Source organism: Melanotaenia boesemani, chromosome 4 (genome assembly GCF_017639745.1).
Source record: "Melanotaenia boesemani isolate fMelBoe1 chromosome 4, fMelBoe1.pri, whole genome shotgun sequence".
NCBI lineage: Eukaryota > Metazoa > Chordata > Actinopteri > Atheriniformes > Melanotaeniidae > Melanotaenia > Melanotaenia boesemani.
In genome coordinates, this window is record NC_055685.1 from 36,968,013 (window position 1) to 36,990,024 (window position 22,012).

The 22,012-nt window shown below is 40.9% G+C and overlaps 1 protein-coding gene across 4 annotated transcripts; it reads right to left on the reverse strand.

The window, feature by feature from the left end:
• Window positions 1-228: 228 nt before the first annotated feature.
• dtd1 (D-aminoacyl-tRNA deacylase 1) lies at window positions 229-21,046 on the reverse strand. 4 transcript variants are annotated; one of them, XM_041982799.1, is made up of 6 exons: window positions 20,918-21,046; window positions 19,415-19,505; window positions 16,848-17,083; window positions 14,689-14,786; window positions 8,615-8,779; window positions 229-3,778 (listed from the first exon to the last, which is right to left on the reverse strand). In XM_041982799.1, the coding sequence occupies exons 1-5, from the start codon at window positions 20,958-20,960 to the stop codon at window positions 8,624-8,626; spliced, it is 624 nt and encodes a 207-aa protein (XP_041838733.1). In that variant the 5' UTR covers window positions 20,961-21,046; the 3' UTR covers window positions 229-3,778; window positions 8,615-8,623. The 4 variants fall into 4 exon arrangements, with proteins under 4 accessions (XP_041838733.1, XP_041838731.1, XP_041838732.1 ...); XM_041982797.1 differs by having other exon boundaries at window positions 229-3,867; XM_041982798.1 differs by having other exon boundaries at window positions 8,610-8,779.
• Window positions 21,047-22,012: the final 966 nt, after the last annotated feature.

Genomic DNA, 22,012 nt, shown 5'->3' on the forward strand with positions numbered 1-22,012 from the left:
AACAAAAAGTTTGTTGTAACTGAAGCTATAAAGGCACAGCGCAATCAAGGTTCTAATGCTGCTGACCCTGAAAGCACCTACAATGGACACATGAGCATCAGGGTGGTGCAAAACTTATATTACTAGATACCAGATAAAACAGCAAACATTCAAGGGCTGACTTTAGTCTTTGTCTCCACAAGTACAGAACCTACTCAATATTAGGCAGGTGGTTTTAATGTAACATGTATGTATACATGTAACAATATAGTCCATGTCTAAATTTAAACATATATATGTACATTTATATATACACATACATAAACATACACCTAGACATATATACACACGCACTTTATACACATACACACGAATATATACGTGCATGAATACTCATATCCCTACACATCCTCATACACACACACATATAATTTTATAACTAGATTCTCTGCTTTAATAAATGCTGCCAGTGTCATTTTAAACTAAATTATTTTTATTTTTGATATGTAATTTGGTAAATGCCTCCACTCTTACATTCCTCCATAAGAAAACTGTCTCTTTGACTGCATTTGTTTTGGCTTTAGATAAAATTATCTTCATTCCTCATGGTGGTGTAACCATGAATATTTATACTGAAGTTGAGCTTTTGGTGAAACATTACAGGTCTTTTTCTTACTGAGATATTCTTGATAGAAACTGTGTGTATAATAACCTGTCTTTAACCAATATTGTGCAGTGATAACATTTGCCTTGTCATTACATTTAAGTGTTATGGTTTTGTTTTTTGAAGCTTCTTGAGTGTTCCCTTTGATGCACTGGACCTGATAACAGTAACTCAGGTTGGAAAAGCAGAGATTGGATTATTTCCTTCATTGCATTTGTTGGTAAAAAGATGTAGTGATCACTCTTCCCATTTCCCCAGTAATGTTATCAATGTGTTTGTTCCAAGTTAGTTTTGTTATCTATAATACCACCAAGAAGCTCGGTTTCATGTACTTGTTTGATAGCTACGGCCTTTATTTTTAGGATTAGTTTTGGATTTATGCAGATTGTTTTGCTGTGTTTTGTTATGGCTGTTTTTCAGAACAGGTGTGTAAATTCCTTATTTGGATTCCTTGAACAGAAAAAAAACATGAATGCAAAAAACCTGTGAGAAATCCTAAAGAGAAACAAAGATCAGTTTTTTTTTTTTGGTGGATTAATTCTGTGCTCCTTCGATTCTCCTCCTTTGGGTTTTGATAGATGCTGAAACTACATTGTGTATCACTCAGTAAAACACCACCAACTCAAATAAAACCTGTCAAACAGGAGACAGACATGACAGTGATGTCTCCCTAGAAAAGTACTTGTTGTTAATGATCTCTCACCTAGAAGAGGTTGCCATTCCCTCTGAGAACAAATGAGACAGCTTCTGTTTCATTTCAGACATCTGGTCTCAAACAAGCGCCGGAACTTTCACCAAAGCCAGTCATTCATCAGCCCCGCAGAGATTACATGTGCTGCAGCTTTTTCTCTGGTTACACAACACCGGTGCCTCCTTGTTTACTTGCTTTACTGCAAATGTGTCCACAAAGCAGATCTGGATTAGTTTCCAGTGCGTTTCTGCCATTTATGAGGCTTCTCTGCAATGATTTGAGTGAAACAGAACTTCAGAATAATAAATAAGACTTCCTCCTGGCCAAGAGGGTCTCTTGATTGTTAAGCCTGAGGTTTCATATAAATAGAACTGGAAACTTTCCAGCAAGAATGGAAAAAGTGGTCAGAGCTCTAGGCAACTAGCTGCATTGTTCTTTATTAACCCTTCAGAGCTGGGAGCTACAAGTGATGAGGTTAAACACAAAAATGCAGAAAGCCAAAGCAGCACAGGGCTGTCCAGGAGGTTTTGAAAAATCTGATTTGAGTTTTTGAGGCTTGACAAATTTGTCTTGATAAGATAGAGCTTGTTTTATTGAACATATGCAGATCAAAGTCCAGCAACAGCCCCAATGCTGATGAGAGGCCTCGAATCTGCCATGAAACCTGGCCTGACTTGCAAAGCCAGCACAGGCCAGTCATGAAGTTACTAAACAAGATGAATTCCCAACCTCCCAGATGCACACAAAGAAAAAGAAAAGGAGGGAAAAGCAAGGAGGAGGGGGGAAACAAATTAAATCCAGTTAAATTGTTTTTCCATTGCCAGCGGGCTTGGCAGAGGCCTCTCACACACATGAGATGTAAGATAAGTCGTAGAAAAGACAAACCAGAAACAGTGTGGCCTGAGATGTAAGAGAATGTCTGGAATTTAACCCACTTTCCCATGTCGGCTCACACTGCCCTGCCCGGCAGCTCAGGATGTCCGCTCAGACACACAAAGCTGCCATGTTGGTTTAAAACACAGAGGTGACTCAAACCCTGGAACATCAGCACCGCTCCACTCTCCCTGATTGATCGCAGCCCTCCGAGATGTTTGGTACGCTGCATCAATAACCCAAGGCCCCCACAGCCTCCGTCCTCCTCCCTGCTTGCCTGGCACTGGAATCACAATGCAGTTGCTGCAGAGGAAAGCTGCAGCTCTAAGCCCAATTTGAAGCTGAGGATACCTGGCTAGCAGACATATCTGGGTCACGTCTTCTTGCTCCAAAAGCTTCCGAGTCCAGGCAGCTCGTCTTTCTCTCCCCCCTGCCCCTCTCTACCTCAGCCTGGAGAAACCTCAGCTCAGCAGCAGTGGATGGAGTGGGGAAAAAGGAAAAGGGGTGGGGGTGGGGTACAATTGGCCAGGAATAGCTTGTTTGATCTAAAAAAAAAAAAAAAAAAAGCTAATGTTGGGCCAGTACAGAATGGCCAGGTGCTGATGCTGAAAGGAGAAATAAGGACAAACATTCTGTTTTTACATCACACAGAACCCAGACGGTGGAAAAACACAGAAACACAGCAGCTCTTTTTTCTGCTGACATCTTTATAAAATTACCACAAAATGTACATTCAGATGCATCAAGTGACATCAGGACAGTATTGGAGACAAAAAGCAAAAATTTAGAGTTCTTTTCCAACTGAGCTGTCATTCTGAAACGAGGCGTGGCATCCTTTATGTGTCACAAATCCCAAAAAGTCTTATACGAAGGATCCACCAGTGCATCCTCGCTCGCATTTCCTCCTGCAGCCTCCTCTCTCCTCCAGGTGCATTTCCTGAAATTGATTTCTCTTCTGTCACAGGAAGGAGAACGGAGGAGAAAGGAAAGCTAGAGTTGGCCTAGAAAATGGTTTTAACCCTAAAAAGTAGAAGTTTCTGGGTTTACTTTATTTTAAAGCATCACTTATCACTTCTTTTTAGCCTCTAAGCTTCTAACCGCGTGGCCCAGTGTTTTGATTGACAGCAAACCAAAAGCTATACAACCATTTAGCTTTTAAAGTAATGCTATTATTGGCTACTGATTTTAGCTACTGAGCTAATGGGTTATTTTTAAAGCTGCCGTCTACCTAGAGAACAGAAACTGAGCCTTTTTGGTTACAGAGCAAATTAATTTAGAGGGTGTACCAGGCAGGAGGTGGTGTCACCTTTTTACTATCACAGCTCTGATGTTCTTATTCATGCACTACAAAGGCTTTAAGCTAACTACACACATGAAAATGAAGGCAGCAGGAAAAAAGAAAGAGAATGTAAAGCTTGTGCTTTTAAGGTTGATTTCCATCCCATTTTTCAATTTCTCTTTATGAATCTGAGAAATCTGGAGTCTGTCCTGAGGCTGGCGGTCCTGCTGGTTTGATTTGATTCTGGAGGAGAGAGGCCGCCAACGAAGCGGGAGCAATGGCTGCTGCTGATCTGCAAACAGGAAAGCGGTCAGTCCAAATCAGGTGCTGAGAGTCCTTCCTGAGCGAGCTGGACACACTGTCACGTCCCCAGTTTGACATCTAGATGGGAAGGAAAAAAAAACGTAATGTGACATTTCAGTTTGTTTTATTATAAGTTTAAAAAAAGCCTGGAAAAAAGCATATAAGAACATTTAGTGTAAAGTATGGAATCAGGCAAGAAACGAGCCTGATGGGGCGGAGCTTGCGGCAGTTAAGATTTCTGATTGGTCCAATATTTCTAGCTTTTTATATCTGCCTTACTGTAGCGACTATCTGGTCCTATCGTCTTAGTCGCTCTGGGTGCGGGGGATCCAGGTCATAACGCGCTTTATTAAACCAATGTCCAGACTGAATAAATGAATGATGATCTATGGTCCAGGATGGCGGTCTACAGCAACAGGGTGGATCGATCCATCAATCAATCAAACTTTATTTATAAAGCATTTTTCATACAATGAAATGTACCACAAAGTGCTTTACAGATTTAAAAAGAATTAAAAAGAATAGCCCACCAACCCCCTTCCCATAATGCTCTCTGCCCCCCATATGCATCACCACATATACATGTTCAATGGATGGATGGTCTTGAGGTTATGATGGGGTGGTGGTATGATGAAAGACGGTGGAAAAACGGTGAGAAGCGTTAAGAAGCAAAGAAGCGATGGTAGCAGAAAACCATTAGTGGTAAAAACCGTGTTACCTCCCGTCACCCAAGCACACCGTTCACTGTCACCTCCACGCCTACATGTACTTCCCATCAACACCACCACCGATGGTCGAGGAAAATGTAGGTCACCTGTGCCATCCCAAACATAAACAAACACCACCAACACAATAAACCTGAACCAAACGATAAAGAGAAATAATGGCTCCAACACTTACTGTTTGTAAACACACTTCTTAGCTTACTTGGTTTGTTACATACAGTACTGTACAAAAGTGTTGATCCACCTTTGTTTCTGTAGATAGGAAATGCACCCCTATGGCCACTTTATAAAGTACAGTGAGGCCCAAACACTCAACAACCACTTTACTAGGTACATCTGTTCAGTTGTTAACACAAATAGCTAATCATTCAATCACATGGCAGCAACTCAACACATTTAATCATGTAGATATGGTGAAGAAGACTTGCTGAAGTTCAAACTGAGCATCAGAATGAGGAAGAAAGAAGATTTAAGTTACTTTGAACGGGGCATGGTTGTTGGAGTATTTCAAAAACTGCTGATCTACTTCCAGCAGGATAATGCACCATGTCACAAAGCTCAGATCATCTCCACCTGCTTTCTAGAACATGACAATGAGTTCACTGGACTCCAACGGCCTCCACAGCCACCAGATCTCAGTCCAGTAGAGCAGCTTTGGGATGTGGTGGAACGGGAGATTCTCATCATGGATGCAGCCGACAAACCTGCAGCAACTGTGTGATGCTGTCATGTCAATATGGAGCAAACATTAATGGAAATAGAGTAAGATAGACAAGACAGAAACAGTCAGTAGTTTGTAACTGGGTTTATTTTTTAACACAGTCTAAGAAAATCAAACAAATATTAATATCAGTCAAATCTTCTCCAAATCCTGTAATCAGTTGTTTTAGAAAAGGAAATTGCTCCCAGCAGTAGAAACCTTTTCGTAAGCTGTTTATTTCAAAATCCCGACGCTTCAGACAGGAAGGAAGAGCAGGGACGATAACGCATGAATGTCACAAATTACTCATTCGGTGAAAAGCTCACACTGCTCATGTTTAAGTCATGCTAAGCAAACCTCGGGAACACCAGCTCTCCCTTTAAAATATGCAGCAGCAGAGCCAAGCTACAGAGCCCTGACTTCTCTCTTACATCCAAATTTCCTTCTTACACCTTGTCACACACTCACCTCTACAAGTTGTGTGCGTGTGTGCTCTGCAGCAACAAACACACAAAAATCCAAATAACTCTCTTAACTTTTCAAACATCTTTCTATTGTTACTCACCCCGCCTCTTTTTCCACATTCCTCGCTCTCCATCAGACAAAAAGGCCTTATGTAACAAGGTGCTGAAGCATCCAAGTCCTGGGGAACATATTTACCCAAAATGTACTGGACTGTACTGGTTTACAGTCAAGGGCTCTTTGATGTCGACTACAAGCTCACAAGGCCCCACATGGGACACAACAAACAGAGAAAACTGGGTTTAACTGACCTGAATATTAGCACATCTCAGGTTTTGGATGCCCATCCTGGTGTCAATGTCTTGATAAAAGTTTGCTGGTCTGAACCACTAAGCTGAATCTTGACATAATGCAGAGGAGGAAAGACATTAGAAATTATCTTAATGAAGCAACTGTTGCTGCACATTAATCTGGGAAGGGTTAAAGACCACAAAGAATGATTATTCACAACTGGAAAAAAATTAAGGCAGCTGCCAATCTTCCCAGGAGTGGGCATCCCAGCAAGTTCAGAGAAAACGCAAACAAGAAGAGCTACATCTCAGACTCTCCAGGCCTCAGTTAGAATGTTAAACCAGCATGGCTTGCTTGGAAGGGCTGCAGGAGAAAGCCTCTTCTCTCTATAAAGAAGACGTCAACATGGCTGCTGCATCTGAACAAATCACAAAACATCTGGAACAATGTTCTTTGGACAGATCCGACCAACGCGGAGATGTTTGGTTAGAAAGCAGAAAAACCCAAACACAGCGTTTCAGCACAAAACCCTCATACCAACTGTCAAGCACGGTGGTGGAGGGATGATGATCTGGGCTTGTTCCACTAAAGGTCCAGATCTCAACCAGACTGAAATGCTGAGGTGGGACCTTCAGAGAGCTGCAGAAACCAAAGCTGCAAACCTAAATGAACTGAAGCTACTTTATAAAGAAGAGTGCACTAAAATTCTTCCACAACCATGAGAGAGACTGATAACATCATCCAGAAATCCATTACTTCCTAGAAGTGCTTCCACAAACTATTTAATAAGTCTCAGGCATTTTTGTGTAATGCTGTTCAGTAAATAATGATGCAGTGTGATGTTGTTTGTCTGATGATTTCACACATTTTAAGAGTTGGTTGGCACAAGATCATTATTTTTTTCCTATTTTTAAATCACATCCTATAAAAACTTTAGGATTAGAGGAGCAGGAGTATGTCTGCTGTCGAAGTGTGGTGCTGGTTTGATATTCTGTCTGTTAATTTGTTTACTTCCACAGAGTTCATACAGGAGAGGAGCTGTGCAGAAATGGGAGGCTCATTCAGGACGTGAGGAAAGCTGACTCAATGCCTCCCCTCTCTGTTCTCCCATAACTCATCCATTTTTGCACTGGTAAACAAACACTGAGGGCAAAAAGAACAATCCCAACCTCTCCCCTGACTCATCCTTCAGGATGAACCGCAGAATGAGAAACAAACAGGTTTGTCTCTCATGAGCGTTGCTGAGTTTCACTGCAATGTCAAAGACAAGAAAGAACACAGGCACAGGCGGGTGGAAAACCGAGCAACTGCACCCGCTTCTTACTGCTAATTCAAAGCTGCACAAGGCACCACACGCTGATGTTGAACATGGGAATCTGTTGTTAAACAGTAAACAGCAAACATCTGTACAGAAGAACAGCTTGAAAACATTTTATATACATGCATATGTAATATATTTATTAACATTTAGGAACATAAAATCTGGCTGACATGTCATTTTATTAATTTTAAATAACTCTGATAGTATGAATGTAAAGGTAAAAAACCCTAAAGCCACTTCCACTTACTTCAATACTTGGATAAATTTCCTTTCTGTTTTGTTAAATATCTGCTAAATCTGCAGCAGCCCCGAGTGCTTTTGCTTATATTGTCAAAAGTTTCTGAGGAACTGTAGCGTGTAACTCTGTGATGGATGGCCTACCCTTTAGGTTGTGATTACCCACAACGAATCTGCTTCTCTGATGCACAATTCCCCAAAAGAAGCAGACTTTCTGAGCAAACGGACTAGGATCCAAATTAAAAAAGGCTGGTGTAAACGCGCCTTTATGAGCAATGTTTGGAATTTATAAAAAAGAAAAATTTGTGGGAGAATATCTGTATCGCCATGGCAACACTGACCCTGACGTACACACAAAATCTGGAGAAAGGAGAAACTGCGACGCCAACGGCACAAAGATGAATACAAAGAAATGATGTGTAATATGATACATTTGTGGATAATTAAAAATTAATTTTCACATCACCAATATTACACAGGCATAATTTATAATATTACATAATTACCTGAAACAACTGTTATTGAAATAAACCCTTTTTCCATTTTTAACGCCGTCTATGAGGATCTTGTCCCTCCTGAACCATCACGGAAATTATATCATTCAGTATTTATCAGGGGCGCTCATAGTGACCACATGGGTGGAGCAAAGCGCTCCTTCACGTGCGCCAACTTTAGAGTTGATTGTGATTTATAAAAGGAAGCAGTCATAGGGCGTGCGTGCGCTGTCTTCTACAAATCAAAAAGGTTTTGTGCACATGCATTTCCTTTTCTTCCCCCGTACACCAGCTGCAGTGATCTTCCCAATGCATCGTTTAATAAATGAGTTCCCTGATGTCTGACGTCTGCACAGTATTTTTGGTTTAGTTCCTTCTTTTAGTCCTAATCCTTCATTTTTTTTTGCAGGAGCAAGATGCTTGTTTACTTTTAAAAATCAAAAAGCAGCAATTATTCTCTCATCCCAACAGTCGTTGATGCCCTGGATGATGGATGACCATCACTCCTTGATCCAGCAAAGAAAATCTGGGTCTTCCGTCTGATAAGTCAACGGGGGGACGTGGGTCTGAGTTTCAGACTCTCTAGTTACCTCACTGTCCTGGTCTATGGCTCCCTCTCTGACGACACATCCCCTTCTGCTCCACTGCTGGCGTTGGGGTCCTGTCTGGAGCGAGGGCCGCCCCTATCCCGGCCCGACTCTGCGGAGCCCTTGGAGCGCGTCTTCTCTTTCCTCTGCTGCTGCTTCTCCTGCTTTGAAAGCTGAGAAAAACAGAAAAGCAGAAAAGTTCTCATTAATATGAATATTTATTCTTTTCTATCTTTAGCTTCTTTCACGTGTCCAACACGTCCAGTGTATGTCAGAAGAAACAGAACAAACCTGCTGTTTTATAGAAGACGTGATAAAAAAAACCTTTCCACTTCATAAACTGAAACATCTTCAGGTGGATCTTTTTCATTTTGAATAATTTAAACCGTTTGCACTAAAAAAAAGTAAGATGATGGTGGAGTGAAAGGTTTGATGCTGTTTCCTGATGTCTCTCCTGGAGTTAAATATTCTGCCATGAAAGGAAAAAACTGAAAAAGTAGGAAACCTTAAATCCATATTGAAAAGGGTAAATCAGAAAGTGCATGGGACTTTATCAAGTTAACATTTTATCAAGCTATTTATTATTGTTGTAGTTTCACACACAACCAACTAAAACTCAGGATGTCTTGTACACAGCAGCGTCAACCTTTTGTTTTTTTTTTTATAAATCCTTCCATTTTATACTGGGCAGCCTCTTAAAATACATTTTATACGAAATATAAAACAATAATCAAACAGCTGTGTTAAATAAACACAATTAATTGATTTTTATGGCCAGTTATTTCTAATGAACATGGGATTCTTATTACCACTCAGTTCTTAGCTTGAGCACCTCTCCATTTGCTTTGAGCAGATTTGTCTTCAGATCGGCTGAATTCCTAGAAGCACAGCTGCACATCTTTACGGATTATGTAGTGTTTTGGTTCCTTACTGCATATATAGTATATATTCACCAGCCACTTTATTACCTGTTCAACTGCTTGTTAAGACAAATATTTAATCAGCCAATCACAGGGCAGCATCTAGTCATGTAGACATGGTGAAGACGACTTGCTGAAGTTCAACCTGAGCATCAGAATGAGGCAGAAAGGGGATTAAAGAGACTTTGAACGCGGCTTGGTTGTTGGTCTGAGTATTTCTGAATGCTGATGTGCTGGAAGGGAGGGAGGGAGGGAGGGATGGATGGATGGATGGATGGATGGATATTTCTTTATTTCGAACAAAAAATAACAAATTAATCAACAGATTAAAGAAAAAGTAACAGTTACGATAACATCAGAAAAAGGAGCAGGATGAGGTAAGAAATGTATTCCTGCCCCGCCTTTATAATCAGAATTTTATCTTCCTTACAGTTGTTACTTAAATTTAATTTTAATTATTTCTAGATTTGTACATTATTATTGCTGTTTGTAATAACTGAATTTTAGTGTTTTTAACTTAAAAAAAATAGCAGATTCGTATGTTCCCTATATCCAACTTTGCAGACAACCCTTATTTATTTTTGTTATATATTTAACGGTTGCAGAGAACTCTTGTGTTTCCCCAAACCTCAACACAATAATTTAAATATGACTTCCAGCATATTCTGTGGTTGATAATCACAACAAGAAGTGTGTAATCATAAACCCTTTGAATTATTACATCCTCTAGCTTTACTTGTCTCTCATTATATGTACTACAGTTTCAAAATAACATTAGTTTTGTTTTATTTACAGTCACTAATAATTTATTTCTATCAAACCATCTTTTTACTTTCTTTTTACTGTGTGATTTTTCCAGAACCTGCTGCAAGTCTTCTCCAGTACATAAAATACTGGTATCATCTGCAAACAGTAATAGTTTCAATGTATCTGAAACTTTTCAAATATCATTTATGTAAAGAATTAATCGTTTTGGCCACAACGCTGACCCCTGGGGGACTCCACAAACAATGTCCAAACAATCTGACGCAGGGGTAGCCAACGTTGGTCCTCGAGAGCCACAATCCTGCAGGTCTTCCAAATTTCCCTGCTTCAGCACACCTGACTCAAATTAAATGGATCCAACAGCCTATAAGGATCTGCACAAGGACTCATTAGTTTAAGTCAGGTGAGTTGGAGCAGGGAAATTTGGAAAACCTGCATGATTGTGGCTCTCGAGGACCGATGTTGGCCACCCCTGATCTGACGTGTTCACCAATCATTACATACTGCTGCCTTTTTGTTAAATACAAATGTGGACAAAATTGTTGGTACCATTCGGTTAATGAAAGAAAAATTCACGATGGTCACAGAAATAACTTGAATTTGACAAAAGTAATAATAAATAAAAATTCTACGAAATTTAACCAATGAAAGTCAGACACTGCTTTTCAACCATGCTCCAACTTATTTAAAAAAGAAATTATTAAAAAAAAAGAATTATTTAAAAAACATAAACTCGTGAAACAGGCCTAGACAAAAATGATGGCTGGAATTAAGCCATTCCTTGCTTCCACTAGTGATGGGGATCCTTCCAGTCTGTGGGATTTTACAAAGAATGGTCTGAAGAAGATTACTCCAGAGTTGTCCAAAGTCCTCGGGCTGATGTCCTGCAGGTTTTAGATGTTCCCTGCTGAACACCTGAATCAGGTTGATTGGTCAACACGCTTGGGCAGAACTTGACAACAAGCTGTTGAGGACAGCCATTTAGTTTGAATCATGTGTGTTGGAGCAGGGAGACATCTAAAACCTGCAGGACTGTAGCCCTCGAAGACGGGAGCTGGACACTCCTAGATTACTTGATCCTTGAGGCACAAACGATGGTCACAGTGGACAATGTGCACGCTCTGACTTGGGCCTATTGCCTGGAAAATCTGGGTATACAAGGAAATCCAGAAACTATTACAGGATAGTGACCAAGGATGCTGAAAAACTACTGGATGAATTTAGTAGTAAAATATGCATATGCCATTTTTTAAGGTGTTCAACACTGGAGTTAAGCCAGAAAATGTAAAAAAAAAAACATGACATGGGCCCTTTAATGAGAACCAAATGTACTAATAATTCAGGAAAAGTGTTAGTTAAGAGGCTTCTGGCTTGAGGTGGACGTAGCTCAGGTCAGGAAGGTGCAACGAACTTCCAAACACCCATCTATTTTCTAAAATGCTTCTTTCCATTTCAGGGTCGTGTAAGGACCGGAGTCTATCGTTAATATAAATGAGACTCCTGAGCATTAAACCGGATAATAAATAATAGAAATCTGAATTTAACTTGTGAATTGTAACATTTCCTCTTTGGCTGAAGCACAGCGCAAACCTTTTCGTTCTGGGGTTCCTTCTGGCTCGATGGGCTCGGCATCAACAGGACTTGCAAATCGTGACCTTTGCAGTATGTTCTGTAATCACCCAGTATGCATGAGAATTAGTTTAATAAATTCAAAGGCAAAGTGAGACACAAACGGTCCACATTTGACTTGTCTGTGAACACAACACTGCTTCTATTCTCTCCTCCGATCCCCTAAATCAGCCTGTTGATGTGACTGCGCGCGATCCCTCTCATACACTTCAAAATAAATCCTTCACAACACCAATACTCCTCCTTCTCCCTCACCGATTCTTTAAGCTTTCCCAAACATCACAGCAGAGATGATGAACTCTTCATCTGAAACAGGCTCGTAAACACCAACGCTAAAACTTTTATGGCTTGTAGGGAAATATTTATGAACTTAATGTCATCTTGCAAATCCAAAGCATTGCGTAAGACACTACATTATTCAAAGAGCACAAAAGTGAGCGTTATTCTTGTTGAACCCATTAACATGCTGTAATATCAATCCAGGCCTGCCGTCACTGATGATATAATATCCACTGCCTAAAAATCCAGGGGAATCATACTTTAAACATCTGATTAGAACATGGAGAACGACAGAAAACATATTCTTTATTTTCCATAAAGACATTCATATCTCAAACTATGACGTTAAAGTTGCAATCGAACCCAAATTCTAAATCCCAACCCCATAAAAAAAGCCCCCTGACACGATCAAATATTATATAATTCCTGTAAAGTGAACTAAGTCTCTGCGATCTGCTGCCTTCAGCTGACACGCAGCATCCAAACAGGATGATTTTCATTTCTCTGGATAACTCCTTTGTTTGCTGGCCGCTTGACCCTGCACTGGACTAAATCCCTAATTCATGGAAAGAAAGGAACAGTGTCTGTTGGCTGTTACCACCCCCCCTTGTGCCAACCCTAGCCTATTGGCTGGCCTTTTATCCCTCATGTTCAACCTTGGCTTTGGCTCCTCAGCCCCCACAGCCAAACATCCCAAACAGACAAGATTAAAATTCTGAGGACTGCTTAATATCCCTCCCTGCAGGCGAGTGAGCCAAGCCCTCCAAGCAGCCGAAACCGGCCCGCAGCCAAGGCATGAGGACGTTGGCTGGACTCCGCAGAACGGAGCAGAAGTAATTCAGGACAAATATTCCAAGTTGCATCTGATGGTGATCGATTACAATCTCCATTAACACTCCTGGTACATAATTGCTGAAAGGCTAAAAAAAAATGAGGGTTTGTGGGTCGATGTATCAGTCATAAACAAAGTAAAGACACAGTGAAATCACAAAAAGTACCTTTCTTCTTATTTGTCCAATTCTGTTTGACACTGCGGTTGGTAATCTTTAATGCTGCACTCAGCTGCTTTCATTACTAGAATTATTATTACATTTTCCTAATTTCCCTAATAAAAATATCACTATTATGTTGCTAAGAGATCTTTATTTTGAAGCCACTTCCTGACAAACTTTCCACCAATCAGAGAGCTTAAATTGATGGTAATGTCCAATCAGGAGCAGCCAAAGATCAACCTGAAAAGAAGTAAATAATGCTCCTCTATGGCTGGAGAGACCTTTCTGTTGTGTGTTTATTTCAGTGCCAATATTTTTCTCCTGAAAGCCAAAACTTTTGAGAGAATGATGAGATGAGAAAAGGTTTGGTCACTGTTGATCTGTGTGTTATTTCTACAAAGTTCTGTTAGTAATAAATTCTGCTTTCTTCTTCTGGTCGGCCTTTATGCTGCTATATCTATTCATACATTCATTTTACATCATTTTAGCCTCATAATCTGACAGCTGAGAAACAACATGATGATGGTTTCATGATGGTCAAAGTCAAGTTGATGCACTTAAGATACGGCTTCATTTGGGTATACACACACACACACACACACACACACACACACACACACACACACACTACTGTTCAAAAGTTTGGGGTCACTTCCCTATTGAATCCCATTGCAAAGTGACCCCAAACTTTTGAATTGTAGTGTATATATATACACATATATACATGCACACACATACATTTCCATATAAATCCATGTTTAAGGTCTTAAATAGCTTCAATGGTCTCAAGTATTAACAAGAACACTGGTTTGTTACTTTTTTGTATTCCACAAGATTTCATGTATTTGGAAACAGTGACAGACTCTTGAACTTTGTTGTTAATTTGAGCTGGCTGGTGCAATCTCAGCACTGCTTGACAAAATCCTCTGTGTCCACGTCTGAATGGAAGTAAACACACAAGACAAACAGCAGCCTGGAACAGGAATAGGGGTCGCCATCCAGGCCGTTCAGGCCGCGCAGGCTGGCCTGAACAGGACTAATAAACACCCAGACTGGTGCAGACCTCCATAGTCATAAAAATTTAACAGGTAACTGCAGCCGTCGTGGTTCTGAGAATATATTTCTTATTCCTGTGATTAGTGCTGCAGATGTGGTAAAATGAAAAACACGAGTCACCGTAGAAACAGAAGCAAACGTCGCCACCCTGTGGCTCAACATAACAGCTACTCCTTTGACTCTTCCTGCAAGTTGTGCAGAGATCTGCTCGTACAAATCCCCACTTTAGATGTGACTTTTGAAAATAAGTTTAATATAACTATTTAAAAAAAAAAAAAAAAAGTTTAATATAACTAAATCTGTAATAAATGTAGTTTTTCTAATAATTCATTTAATCTGAAAACTGAGCTGTAATACCATGAAGTATGAGCAGTCTTCATCCACTGATGATGACAAAAACATGAGTAAGATGAGTCTTTTTTCCAGTGTTCAGTACTGTACCTGTTTTGGGTCTGTGGGACCAGTCGGTGATGTCAGCTCAATAGTTACAGGTCCATCATTTTGAATGTGGACCTGCATGAAGGCTCCAAACGCCCCATCTGGAAAAACAAGACAGAAAAAAAGATCAATAACTTCTGAGAAGAAGCTTGTTACTATTGATGCAACGATTAACAGGCGGTAAATACAAGAGCTGTTTGTTTGGTCGTGAGTTATGTAATCTGGAGCCTTCAGACACCGGGGACAAAAGATGAAAGAGCTGCACAAGGACAGGAAGTTTAAACTTAAACGCTCTCCTTTCTTCTACCAGGTCCATGAGATTGATGACACCATCTGCAGAATGAAGCTGTGAGCCGCGCGGGAAGACTGCTGTGTCATCATGTTTCCTCTCTGGAGGGGATGGGGGGACTAATTAGGAAGCCTTATGCCTCCCTTGCTGGGACGAGGTGTTCTCCGCACCTGCTCCCTGGTGGGTTGACCTATTTCACCATCGTTGCCAGCGCATCACTGCACATATAATCCAGCCCCATAACTGCACAACCCCCCACTGAGATGAAACTAAACAGCAGAGGGACCGAGCAGATTCCAAGCTCACAAGTAGGTCTGAATCACGGTGAACAGTGAGACTTTTGATCTTAACTATCGCATAGAAGGGCTAGTTGTCCTGCAGCTTCCTGTGACTCCATGTGCACAGAGTGGGAAAGATACCCTCCTCTATTTCCTTCATGTGTCTAAATAACTTATGCTAAACCTCAACAAGAAATAAATGGAGAAGCATTGATGAAAATATTAGCATAATTAAATGGTAAATGGTAAAAAGGTAAATGGTCTTTATTTATATAGCACTTTTACCCAAAGCACGTTACACGTGCATCACATTCACCCATTCACACACTGATGGTGGAAGCTGCCATGCAAGGCGCTCAACCACGACCCATCAGGAGCAATTAGGGGTTCGGTGTCTTGCTCAGGGACACCTCGACATGAGCTCAACAGGCCGGGATTGAACCGGCAACCCTTGGGCTACAGGACGACCACTCTACCCACTGAGGATGATGCCGCCCTTAAAACGGGCGGCATCATCCTGCCATACATGATGTATGTGGATGGCCGATGACAGTCATTTATTCCATTTATGTAACTGTGGGCTCGATTTAACCGCAACCTGGTAGTATGTGCTACCACCATGACAAGACTGTGTCAGTTTACCGAACAGATGAGCATGTCACTGTTGCTCAGCTCTGGTACAAAGTGTGTGTGGTTGTCAGATTTGATGCTAACAGAGTACACACACACACACACACATACTCACACACACACATATATAGATCGATCGATCGATCAATAGATAGATAGATAGATAGTTTCTGAATGCGTTACTTTACTGCACAATCATGGCACTGTGGCTTATTTATGTCTTTTAGTTTTTTCCTGTGCTGTTTTTTCTGGTGGTAAATGGGTGTGCACAACCTTGAAAGCATGTATAACTTCATTTCACCGACATCCTGTATGTGCATGCAACACATAACTTAAAACTTGAGAAGGGGTGTGTTGGAGTGGGAAAGTACGGCAGAGGAAGAATTATTTCCTCTAAACAAACTAAGTTATCCTGGTCGGATTTCTTTGATTATAGAAAACAAGATCAAGGTGTCATTGTGAAGACGACTCACTAGCTTGTAAAACATGACATAAAAAAGTTGCAATGAAAGGAGGAAATATAATGAATATGTTTCACCACCTGCAGGACAGCCAAAAATAAAAGTAACTGCGGTAACTGGGTTAAATTATGTAAAAAAAACTTGGTTTATGAATGTTGTCACTGCAAGAAATTGTGGAATGAAATTGATGATGATGATGGAGGAAGCATTAAAGCTTCGACTTCCACTCAGATACTTTCTGATCATTTCAGCCATCTTCCAAATAAAGAGAGACTATCTGACTTTGACATATGAGTGAAACCTCCAACACTCGACCTGCACGGATTCTTGGACATGCGAAAACTCAACTCTGGATTAAAAAATGATCAATTTTAAAAATAAACAGCAGCTCCCAGCTTCATAACATCAGCTCCTCATACGAAATGTTTGGAAGTTATTCCAACAATGTGTAAAATCATCAACAATGTAAAACTAAATAGAAACAACATATAAACTCCTGCCCACCCTTAATGAGCTCTGGCTTGTAGGAACTCTTCATATTCTCCAGGATGCTGTCATAGAAGGACTGGGCCAACTCTGCAGGCATGGCTGAGTGGAAGTCAGGCTTGTTGCCCTTCAGGATACACTGCAGGGTGAACTGGCTCACACACAGCACCTCAAAGTCCCTGTCCATGACACTTCTGCTCCATGCTCGCCCGTTCTCGTCCTCAAACAGTCGCAGGTTCAGGATCTTGCGGACCCTGAGAACACAAAGAAACATCTCTTACATTCCTGACGACGGGTTTTACTTCATGCTACATGTAATGTTGTATAACAGCGGGGTCATGTGATGTATGCAGGGTTGTAGTCAAGACTTAGATAAAAGTTTCCCCTAGTCGGTTTTTAGTTTGGAGGGCTAAAATGTCCCCATGGCGGATCCTTCATTATCATATCTTCTTACCATTTGCATCTTCCTCTGTCACCCCGACCCTACACGTCCTCTTCCATCACATTAATAAATCTCCTCTAAGGTCGTCCTCTTGTCCTCTTGCCCGGCAGCTCCATCTTCATCATCTCTCTCCCCAGAGACCCAGAATCTCCCTGACACATGTCCCAACCTGCTCATTTCTCCTCGCTGACTTTGCCCCTGAACCGTCCAAGCTGACATGCCTCTCATCATCACCAGAACAAAGTTTAGGATGCATGGTGCTCTAAAACTCTACATGAAATTCAGCAGACAGCTTTGCTATTTGGTTTTTAAATGAAACCATCTGCTTTTCAGCAGGTTGCCTGAGGACTTTATAGGCTCTGGTTGCCTTGGAAACTACAAGTGAAGTAATGCCTATCTAGTTCCAGTGTCATGTCTCTATAAGTCATTCCCCAAATTTGATAATTGTACAAAATAATGTAAACTCATTATTCACTTAATCAGGTCCATATTGACATGACAGCATCACACAGTTGCTGCAGGTTCGTCGGCTGCATCCATGATGAGAATCTCCCGTTCCACCACATCCCAAAGCTGCTCAAATGGACTGAGATCTGGTGGCTGTGGAGGCCGATGGAGTCCAGTCATCGTCATGTTCTAGAAAGCAGGTGGAGATGAACTGAACTTTGTGACATGGTGCATTATCCTGCTGGAAGTAGCATCAGAAGATGCTCCACTGTGGTCATAAAGGGATGGACATGGTCAGCAACAATACTCAGGTAGGCTGTGCTGGTTAAACCAGGACACGTTGGTACTAAGGGGACCAAAGTGGGGCAAGAAAATACCCCCCACACCTTTACACCAGCAGCCTGAAGAACTGATCCAAGGCAGGATGGATCCATGTTTTCATGACGTTTCCACCTAATTCTGAGCCGAGCATCTGAATGTGGAGCTGAAATGGAGACTCATCAGACCAGTAACGCTTCTCCATCTTCTATTGTCCAGTGTTGGTGAGTGTGTGTGAATTGTAGCCTCAGTTTCCTGTTCTTAGCTGACAGGAGGCACCCGGTGTGTCTTCTGCTGCTGTAGCCCATCTGCTTCAAGGTTGGACGTGTTGTGTGTTCAGAGATGATGTTCTGCAGACCTTGGTTGGAACCAGTTCTTAATGGACTTCCTGTTGCTTTTCTATCATCTCCAACCAGTCTGCCCATTCTCCTCTGACCTCTGACATCAACAACTGGATATTTTCTCTTCTTCAGACCATTCTCTGTAAACCCTAGAGATGGTTGTGTGTGAAAATCCCAGTAAATACTCAGACCAACAATCATGCTACGTTGAAAGCCTAAATGCTTCCTGCTGCTGCCATGTGATTGGCTGATATTTGTGTTAAACTGAACAGTTCAAAGTGGTCGTTGAATGTTACGTGTTTGTTTGTTTCAGGACGAGCCAGGATCTTGGTTTAATGGGTTAGTTTTTTTACATCACTGTGGTGACTGCTGACTGCTGCCAGGACCTCCATTAAAAGCTGGTTCAAAATTCAGCCTGTTAACTATCACCAGAACACAAAAATCCACTTTACTCCTCTTCCTGGATCCTTCCATTAGCTCTCTGTGAAATCCTTAATAAGCTGCAATCATAGTGGTTTCATGTGAATCACTCCATGTTCCTCGTTTCAGTCTGACTCATAAATCAGAAGGTGAACACAAATTTGCTCTGCCTTAACTTCTCCAACACATCAGATTTACTGAGTATTTATAGATATTTATGTCATCAAATAACATGTGGACCTAATAAAGTGGCCAGTGAGTGTGCATCTTATAGCTCTTTTCTGAAATGTCCAGCTGCTCCCCAAAAACAGCTCAACAGAAATGTTGCTTCTTAGTCTGATATTTCATAATGAGTGCATGTTTCCACTTCATCCAAGGGTGCAGATTTTCCTTTACTGTCTACTTTTTACAGCTTACCTTAAAAACTAAAGTGAATAAACAACTTAATCTACCCAGAGAGCAATTACGCTTATTATGCATGACTGCAAAGAGGATGTGGGGAAGATCAGGCACTGCTGCTGACTCTCTTAAAATTATTCAAGAGCAATCTGTAGGAATATGTCCAAGAAACGATCAATATATTTACGTTGCAGCTTCTGGTAATGAAGTACACTCACATGTAGTCAGCATCTCTTTGTGTGTCCTCCACAGATATCCCCAGCAGCACACATAGTCCACGTCCTATCGAGCTGACCTGGTCCTCTCCCACTGCAGGAAAATATAAAGCTTGATGAGTAAAAGTGCAGCATTGTTATGCACAACTTTGTGTTTTCTTCCAGTTTGTTCAGAGCTGATAGGCCCTCTGATCCCAGCATGGTGGCACAATGTTTCAAACAGCTTCTGTCCAATCAGGAATAAATGTAAAACCTGTCACAGGTCTTCCAGGTCAAATCTTTGAGGTGTTTCTGTGTTTGTTGGCCCAAAATGTGCATTCTTTGCTTTGGTAGTTGGGGGAAGGGTTAAGAAAGGGGTATTTGCTGATTATTTTATTTTTAAAACAGTTTATGATTTGTAAACTTTCACTCATGAAAGAAAAGACATTTTAAAAATGAATTTCTTTTCCTTTACTGGCATCCAGAGCCCCCTTAACTAGCCCAGAATCCCATATATACACACCCAGTTCCACTTTCCAACTCCTGACCCTTTTTCTTAGCCCCTCATGTCAGAGATATATATTTTGAGAGTGTAATTTCCAGTGTAGGATTAAAGTGTCATGCCCTCCTCAGACATTAAATATGCTGAAAAGACTTCTGTGAAGGATACATGGGTGTATTTTTAACAAGAGTATTCCAGGAATTGAGACATCTGTCAAAATATTTGGTAGTGAACGATTTCCAAATGTAACAAGCAGTGGGATGCATGACAGCAGAGACAAGGAGGCAAACAACTAAAATACTAAATGTAGACCTACTTTTGATCATCAGCTGATCAAATCTGCGCAAAGGTACTCAAAATGCTGAAAGAAGAGGAAACGAAATGTCCTTGTTGTGCATTTTCACAAATAGAATGGTATTTAACCAATTATAATTATGTAAAAATGTTCCTTTATAAGACAATGTAGTCACCTGGACCAGGTAAAAAGTTCGAAAAAGAAGTAAAGTAGTCCTTTTTGCATTTCCCCTGAGCTTCAATGATCTTTGTTTTTAGGGTTTTGCACCTCAGATGCAGAATAATTAACGTTAAAAAATATTTCACAACATTTTGTTTTAAAATGAATATATAATCATGCGCGTGATTGAGCTGAACTTATTTCACGAGTAAAATAATAATGTTGTCTTTGGTTTGTGATGTTAAAACTTCCGTTGTTTACACGTAGACTGACAGATGATCGGCTAAATGACAGTGTGAAGGATCACTGAAAGAGGTCTGTCACTCATCTGCCACCACCAGGACACAGCTGTCATTTATACGGAGAAACGACCCCTTTACTGGTGTCATCTGAGTTTGCAGAGCTGAGTGAACTCATGTCAGAAACACGACTCATTCATTTAGCGCGGATGCTAATGCTAAACACCAGTTACCTAAGCTAACACGCGCTGTCAGCGACACTAACTGTCAGACGCTGTTCGTCTCTGTTTATGGTAATTTAAAAATCAACGCTCGACTCAGTTAAACCTTACCTGTGACGCTCGCCTTGGTGACCCTTTGAATAATAGCTCTCATTGTTGTGGTGGTGTTGGGGAGCACGCTGTCACAACTTCCGGGTATTAGCAGCCTGTGTGGCACAATGTCGCCCCTAGCGGCGAAAACTGGCAGCACATATCAGGTGAAAAAAAAACCCAGATCCATGTAGGAATGCGATATACCAGTCCTACAAGAAAAAAAAAACAAACAAAAACAAAACACACACACACACACACACACACACACACACACACACACACACACACACACAGAAAAGGCTGGAACTATAGCTCAGTTCTATAGGACATCAAGGTAAATTATTCATACAAAAGTAGGTCTACATTTTAGTGTGCTATTGCTCTCAGCAACGCCCCTAACCCATGGAAAAGTCAAAGGACTAATACCAATTCCTCCTCCAGGCCCTCCCCTTTAGTTTCCTTTTATACATTATTGAACCGTCACTGCGGTTGACCTGTTATTTGTTATTGAAGAGTTTGGGTTTATTCTGCTAAGTTCAGAGAGCTCTGAGATCTTCAGAATAAAGGTGACAGATGTGTAACTCTTTCCAAAAGACAGCTGAAATGTGAAAAGTGTTAGAATCAAAACATGTGTTTCTGTGTCAGAGTAAATTAATCTGGAATACTGAAGAAAATGTAAAAAGTTATCTCAAATGGCATTACTTTTAGTAAAACCAGAGGATAGCAGCCCAGTTCATCTAGGAATGAGTCAAGTAGTCCTAGGAATGAGTGAAGCTGTTCAATGGATGAGTATAATCCTAGGAATAAGTAATGTCTGATGAGAAACTGCAAAAATAGAAGGTAAAAAAAGTGAGCCTGAGCAGTTTTCCAGGTGTTTTAATAGAGGTTTTAGGCAGGTACATATCTCAGGAAACCATCAGCTGATGATGAAGATGGTCACCTCTATTAATGGTCAGAGTCAGGAGGATCCAGAGATAGGCCCCACATTCACCTTAGAAATACCATGATGATCCAGAAAGACGTAAAAGACGTAAAGTCTATGACAGGAAGAGTGAATCCTTCACTATAAAACCTCCATCTCCATGGAAACCAGCAGGACCTTCATGATTCATG